Below are 7450 nucleotides of genomic sequence, written 5' to 3'. Positions count from 1 at the left end.
ATAACTCACTCATACGAACTCGGAATCGAGCAAACTCGGTGGCGTTGGAAAGACCATTCCACGAGCTTTGTAACCATAACTGGAACTACACCTAACTCATCCTGAGCTAGAAGTTATGGCTGCTCAAAGTTGGCCCAAAAACTCACCTTTTTCCATAGCCAAATTTCCAGATTTTTAAATCTTTCCAAAAATGACTATTTCCAATTCTAAGCCTCTTCATAGTTATTTCAAATTGCCGGATGTTACACTAACCACCCTATTTTATTCAATATTTTAAGCTTCATAGATAAAACGACAAAAGAACAAGAAAAGTAGTAAATGGGATTCAAACCCCGCCTCCTCACCTCAGAGGTTTTGTAACGTTTAAACTAGTGCAAGTACACACACACACACACACACACACACACACACACACACACACACACATATATACTAGTTTCTGGATACGTGGGTTGCACGTGTGTCCCATATAATTTTGGGTAGAAATTTATTAAATATCGGGTTGACTAATAGGATTAAGACACATGTACCAGCGTTAGTATAAAGGGTATATATGCACCAAAATTTGGATGGTAAAGGCACTAACATCCTAAAAGTATAACGAAGGGTATACACATACCATTTACGATGGTTCGGGGATATATTTGTCCTTTTTCCCTTTTTTTTCAAGAGACCTCTACTCAAGTTTAACTTTTTCCATTCTATAGTTAAAATAGTGAAACCCTTATATCATTATTTTGCTATTTGATTCATGTTTTGGTTTGACTTGATGAGCGGCTTCTTGAATTTTGATTGGTTATGGGACAAGGTGTTGACAAGAACTCAAAAGATTATGAATTCATTTATTTATTTTGTCCATCTATATTATTTTGATTAAAATTTTAAGAAGGATGTGTATTGTATTTTTTTCTTCTCTATTTATTTTTGTATTTTATCTCTATTAGAATTCTTCAATTTAATTTTCTATGAATTTCTAATTATAGCAAGTCTGTATTTTTATATGGACTCGAATTAGCTATTTGTGATTTTATTGAAACTTCGTTAACTACTTACCAAAGTACAAAATTTACAGTTGGATCCTTAAAATACTCTACTCATTTGGTGTTTTTTATCAAACTTTTAAAGATTAATTTGTAATTGTTGCATTTTATTACTTATTAAACATGTTTTTTTTAAGAATCTTAATCGTTCTAACAAATCCAAATTTTTTTTATATGGGACACACGTGCAACCCACGTATCCAGAAACTAGTATATATATGTGTGTGTGTATACTTGCACTAGTTTAAACGCTGCACACCTTTGAGGTGCGGGGGGGTGGGGGTGGGGGTTGAATCCCATTTACTACTTTTCTTGTTCTTTTGTCGTTTTTATTTATGAAAATATTGAATAAAATAGGGTGGTTATAAGTTTCAAACTTGTGACCTCATGATGCAAAGTGAAGTTCAAAACCACCACTCCACAAAGCAAACTTACCTAATTTTTATTTTTATGTTTAATAAAAATATCATACAAATCGACATTCGACCACATGCTTTAACTAACGTGCATTAGCCATTGGTGGTGTACCCATTGTCTTCAAATTTGGGATTCGTGGGTACAGTGTACCTCAGAGGTGAGATATAATATTATTATTATCCATAAAAATAATATTAACAAATGAGGAAGGGTAAAAAAACAAAGAAGGAAAGCACAGAAAAGTGAGAATAGGGGCTGTTAGGCCATGAAATTTTTTCACTTTTTTTCGGAGTTTAACTCCGGAAATTACGTTTGGCCATAATACTCACTCCAAAATTTCCAAGAATTTGAAAAACAACAAAAGTTGTATTCAGTTCAGGGGTAGAGAATATGACTCACTTAATCAATTGGAGAGAAAATTCCAAAAGCAAACATTACTTTTACTTTTTACCAACATGATCTTTGTCTGCCCAATGGAATCAGATTTTTTTGAAATGTTATCTAATCAAACACTCCACTTTAATAATGCAGCCATTTTAACCCCACTACTACTATTCCTGCTTGCATTGTCACATACCAAATTCTCTATTATTGCTCTTGTTATGTTTTCATTTAATATTGCACCTTTACTTTGGATTTCACACCTAATGTCCGGTATTTGAATTCACACGTTCCATTTTGGGGATAAAATATTTCCTTCCAAAAGTATGCTACTTGAACTTGAAACATCTGGCTAAAGAATAATGAGTACTTACCATTCCACCAAAATCATTGGCGATAAAAGCTATACATAAAATGAAAATAATTAATTTTATGAAGAAACCACGAGTTCGAGTACTCCATTTTTTAACATGTAAATTCGCAGTTGGTGTTAAAAAGCAAACATCATGTGTTTGTTGTTTAGTCGCTTTCAAAAGAGTAGAGGTTCATGTGAGGGAGATTTAATAGTAGTAACTAGGTCAAAGCCTTGCAATTATCAGCTTTCATTTTACTCTCTTGTATTCATTCACTCTTAACCTATTTTTCTTACTCATCAATTAATCAGATATGGAATTCTTATCTATCTTTGTGGACAGGGTAACAGATTGCTTGATCCAGCCAGTTGAGCGAGGGATTGGGTATTTATTTTACTACAAGAGCAACATCAAATCTATGGAAGATGAATCTAAGAAGCTGGAGGATATCAGAATTGGGGTGCATCAAAGAGCGGAAGCTGACCGGAGAAACTTACAAGTCATTTCACCCAATGTTGAGGCTTGGTTTACTAGTGTTGATACTACTACTTCAGATGTGGCAGCTGTAATGCAACGAGGTAGAATTGAGGTTGAAAGATATGGTTGGTGTCCAAACGTGAAGTCACGTTACTCGCTGAGCAGGAGAGCTAAGAAAATTGAACTGGAGTTGATTAAACTTCGAAATGAAGGCAATGCTTATGCTGTTTTCTCCTATCCTGCTGTCGAAATTGCAGTTATACCTAGTAACAGTGGTGAGGAGTTTGACTCCAGAAAATTTCAAGAGGAAGAGGTCATGGCAGCTTTGAGAGATGACGGGGTTACTATGATTGGGATATGTGGTATGGGTGGTGTTGGTAAGACAACACTGGCTGAGAAAATCAGACAAAAGGCGAAACAAGGAAGTTTGTTCAATGATGTTGTCATGGTAATTGTTAGTCAACAACCAGACCCTAAAAGAATTCAGGGTGAGATCGCAAGAGGAGTTGGGCTAACATTAGACGGGGGTGATATGTCTAGTCGTGGAGATCGGCTGCATACAAGGTTAATGGATCAGAAAAGCTGCATCCTTATAATCTTGGATGATGTTTGGAAGCCTCTTGATCTAAAGAGACTTGGAATTCCAAGTGGAAACAACCACAACCATCGGTGCAAAGTGATATTCACAACGCGTTTCCGGTCTGTTTGTGAAGCAATGGGAGCTCGGAAGATCATGGAAGTTGGAACGTTATCCGAAGAGGAAGCATGGATCCTTTTTAGGAAGAAAGTCGGTGATTTTGTCGATGATTCTTCACTTCATGACACAGCAAAAGAGGTTACCAAAGAATGCAAGGGGCTGCCGCTTGCAATTATTACAGTTGCAGGAGCACTAAAAAAGCATAAAAAAAAGCGTTCGTGGGACTGTGCCCTTGATGAATTACGCAGTGCAGTAACAATAAGTATCCCTGAAGTGCCCACAGAGTTGTACAAACCTCTGAAGCTAAGCTATGATTACTTGCAAAGTAATGAAGCCAAGCACCTCTTTTTGCTTTGTTCCTTGTTCGAGGAAGATAGTGATATTTGTCCTGAAGAATTACTTAGATATGGAATGGCGCTTCACATCTTTCCAGGAATAAATTTAGAACATGCAAGAAATAAGGTGTTTTGTATGTTAGAAAGATTCAAAGATTGTTTCTTGTTATCCCAAGGATCAGACAAAAATTATGTCAAAATGCATGATGTGGTGCGTGACGTGGCTATATATATTGCATCTGAGGGCAAGCATATATTTATGGTAAGTCACGATGTGAAATCGAAAGAGTTCCCAAGAAAAGACTCTTACGAGCAATACACTCACATGTCAATTGTTGCAAATAACTTTTATGAGCTTCCTAGCCCAATCATTTTCCCCAACCTGAAGCTTCTAATGTTGAAACTCTGTTTTTCTGAGACATTCAAGTTACATGATGATTTTTTTAATGGAATGAGTAAACTTGATGTCTTAAGCCTGAGGGGAGACAGATATAGGTCCATTCTGCTTGTTCGAGCATCCATAGCCAGATATTTGGATCCCATTCCGCCTTTTCCAAAATCCATTCAGAAGTTGTCAAGTCTGAGGATGCTGTGTCTGAGTAAATTCAGGTTGGATGACATATCCATTATTGGGGAACTTGTCACATTAGAAATTCTCAGCATTAGAGATTCTCGGTTAGAGGAGCTGCCAGTGGAGATAGGAAATTTGATCAATCTAGTTATGTTAGAGTTGCGGACTGTGAATAGACACTTAATAGGATTTCAGCAGGGGTCTTATCAGGACTAGTTCGATTGGAGGAACTACATATGATGGAGGTAAGCGAATGTAGTTACTCGACCTTGAGTGATCTGGAATCCTTATCGAGATTGACTACACTGACATTAAGTTACTGTTCCAGGGATGTGATCTACAGTAACTTGGTCCTTCCCTCCAAGTTGACACGGTACGCTCTTAAAGTGGGTGAAGCAACTTTAAGAAGGGATGATTACGACAAGAATATTGCTTTAGAGGTCACGGAGACCACCCCATTGGGTGATTGGATCTGCCACCTGTTGAAGGAAAGCGAATTCGTATATTCAACCGGAAAGGGCTCTAATAATGTGTTGACTGAGTTGCAGCTGAATAAATTAATGTGTTGACTGAGTTGCAGCTGAATAAATTTCAGAACGTGAAATGTCTCAGCCTTGACATTTTTATGGAACATCTCTGGGAGGACACATGAAGTAATCAAGTTCCCCAATTTATATGAGGTAGAGCTTGAATGCCTGGAATGCCTCACTCACTTTTGCAGTGACAATGTTGAGGGAATTGAGTTCCCTCGGTTGCGAAAAATGACCTTCAACAGAGTACCTGAGTTCCAAAATTTCTAGCCTGCAACCAACAACTCCATCACTCACTCAAATCCTCTTTTTCATGAAAAGGTTTGCTACTTACTTTTTCAGTTTTTATTTGAAGGGTTGTTTGAGAATTAAAGATTATTTACTTGCACAAGGTCTATTTTTTCACCATTATACGAATGACTTAGATATACCTTTTTTGTATAACGAACAAGTGAAAAATTAATTTTAAATTGATCTTTAAATTTGTTATTTAAAAAACACATATACGACTATATTTAATCCTTCTCGCACATGAATTTTTTTTTTGACTTCTTTTATTCAACAGCTAATTTAAGTTTTAAATATCTCCTTATAGATCTATTTGCTTGTCATTATTTGAAATTCTTCTTCTTATTTCATGTTTTTTGTGCGAAAATAAATAGATATGGAAAAAGAAGAAAAACAGTAAGAACGATTTTAAGACTTATTTTTATAGCTATATTGTTAGTATTTATTTTTCAAAAAAGGGTCAAAATGCCTTTAAACTATGTGAAATGAACAAAAGTGCCCTATGTTTATACTTGGAAGTTTGCAGGTTTTTTGTCCCAACTTGGAAAAGCTACGTATCTCGATGGCTCAAAGCATAAGTGATCTATGCTCTTACCAACTTCCAACTCCTTATTTCAGCAAACTTGTAGCATTAAAAGTAGATAATTGCAGTAAATTGAGAAACTTGATGTCTCAATCAGTGGCTATAGGTCTTCTGAATCTCCGGAGACTAGAGATTAAAGACTGCCATTCAATGGAAGAAGTGATCACAGAAGAGGAACAACAAGGAGAAGGAATCATGACCTTATTTCCCCTGTTGGAAGAGCTGAAGCTTCAAGCACTGCCTAAGTTGGGGCATTTCTTTCTGACAGAGCATGCTCTTAAATTTCCATTTCTTGAGAGATTGACGATTTATCACTGCCCTGAAATAAAGACGTTTGTCCAACAGAGATCTGTGAGTACACCAAGCCTCGAAAGTGTGAACAGTGATGACGATGTGAAAGTAGATGATCTCAATAAAGCCATGTTTAATTCTAAGGTTTGTCTTGTGCCTCTAGCTGTATAACTAATTACTATATATATATATATATATATATATATATTTGTGCCATACGTTAATACACCCCTGGTCTACTGCTATCTTTCCATTTTAACTAGCAAATAATGGTAGTAATATTAATCTTTTCAGATAGCTATAGCAAATAAAAGTTTTTTTTATCACCCCTTCCCTTCCAACCCCTTTTCACAAAAAAAATAAAATAAAATTGTTTTCAGAAAAACTTCAGATTTTTTTCTTCCCTCACACCCCTACCCCAACCACCTTCACCCCAAAAAAATATTAATGCCTTTTTTCTTTCTTTTACGAATGAGCCTCTTTTACTCATTCTACCCATTTAAATACCCACTTTTAAATGGGTAATATGATTTTTCCTCATTGTTTACCTATTTTAAATAAGTTGAGTACCCAACACCTTTAAAATGGGTAAATTTGAATAGGTACCCATATAAATTATCCATTTTGCCACCCCTAGGCGAAATTGCAATATTGTAACCAGGGGCGGAGCTACGTGGAACCGAGGGGGGTCACCCGACCCCCCTCGGGGAAAAATTACACTGTATATGTAAGGTCAAATTCTGGTTTTATGGGTATATTAATTAAAATGAACCCCCTCAACACTAAAGAGAAGGATAGCGGAATGGTCAAGGAGTTCAAGTTCCGCCTGAAAGGGCTGAGTTCGAATCTCATCAGGCGCAATAGCTTTTTTCATGTTTTTTTTATGCTTTAAAAGGGCTGAGAAGTTTTGGGCCTAGATTCCCAAACAAATGAAAAGGCCTCATTGGTTCAATGTGAAGCTTTATCCTTTTTATTTTTCATTATTTTCTTTTTATGCTATTTTTTTTCTTTCAATTTGTCTTCGTTTAAATTTATTAGCCACATTCTTTGTAAATTTTTCTTTTAGATTCTTCTTATTTATATTTTTCATTTTGTTTCTACATAGTTCTCTTTTATGTGTACTAAGTTGAAGAAACGATAAATTTTTATTAAATTTTAAATTGAGTTAGAAAAAATATTTATATATAATAAAGTAAATTAAATTTAACCGAACGAAGAAATATTAAAATCGTGAATAATTTTTTAAACAAAATCTATTTAATTTAATTTTTTTTCTTTAATTTCATTGTATTGTTTTTCAATTTTATTCTAAGGAGATGAAAATTATACTAATCTTATTTGATTTATTGATCATTTGTTTTTTTACAAATGACTAACCTAGTAAATTGAATTAATTGAACTAAAAAAAAAGATGATGTCATTTATTTATTTTCTAAATATGTCAATTTTTACCCCTTTAAAAAATCTTGGTGATTTTTATAGTAACA

General features: G+C 35.0%; 1 protein-coding gene across 4 annotated transcripts in view; it reads left to right on the top strand.

Moving 5' to 3' along the window:
• The first annotated feature begins 2397 nt into the window (after nucleotides 1-2397).
• Nucleotides 2398-7450, top strand: part of LOC102603141 (probable disease resistance protein At4g27220) — a 44029-nt gene continuing 38976 nt past the window's right edge. For 2 of the 4 annotated variants that reach the window (XM_015307619.1, XM_015307620.1), the window contains exon 1: nucleotides 2399-5122. In XM_015307619.1, the coding sequence (XP_015163105.1) occupies nucleotides 2505-4487 (1983 nt within the window). In that variant the 5' untranslated portion in view covers nucleotides 2399-2504 and the 3' untranslated portion in view covers nucleotides 4488-5122. Of the gene's footprint in view, nucleotides 5123-5615; nucleotides 5967-7450 lie in introns of those variants that run through there. The other 2 variants (XM_015307621.1, XM_015307618.1) reach the window with 2 other exon arrangements.

Source organism: Solanum tuberosum, unplaced genomic scaffold (assembly GCF_000226075.1).
Source record: "Solanum tuberosum cultivar DM 1-3 516 R44 unplaced genomic scaffold, SolTub_3.0 scf00056, whole genome shotgun sequence".
Classification (NCBI taxonomy): domain Eukaryota; kingdom Viridiplantae; phylum Streptophyta; class Magnoliopsida; order Solanales; family Solanaceae; genus Solanum; species Solanum tuberosum.
The sequence above is the reverse complement of the archived record's forward strand: the minus strand, read 5'-3'. Positions and strand labels throughout refer to the sequence as shown.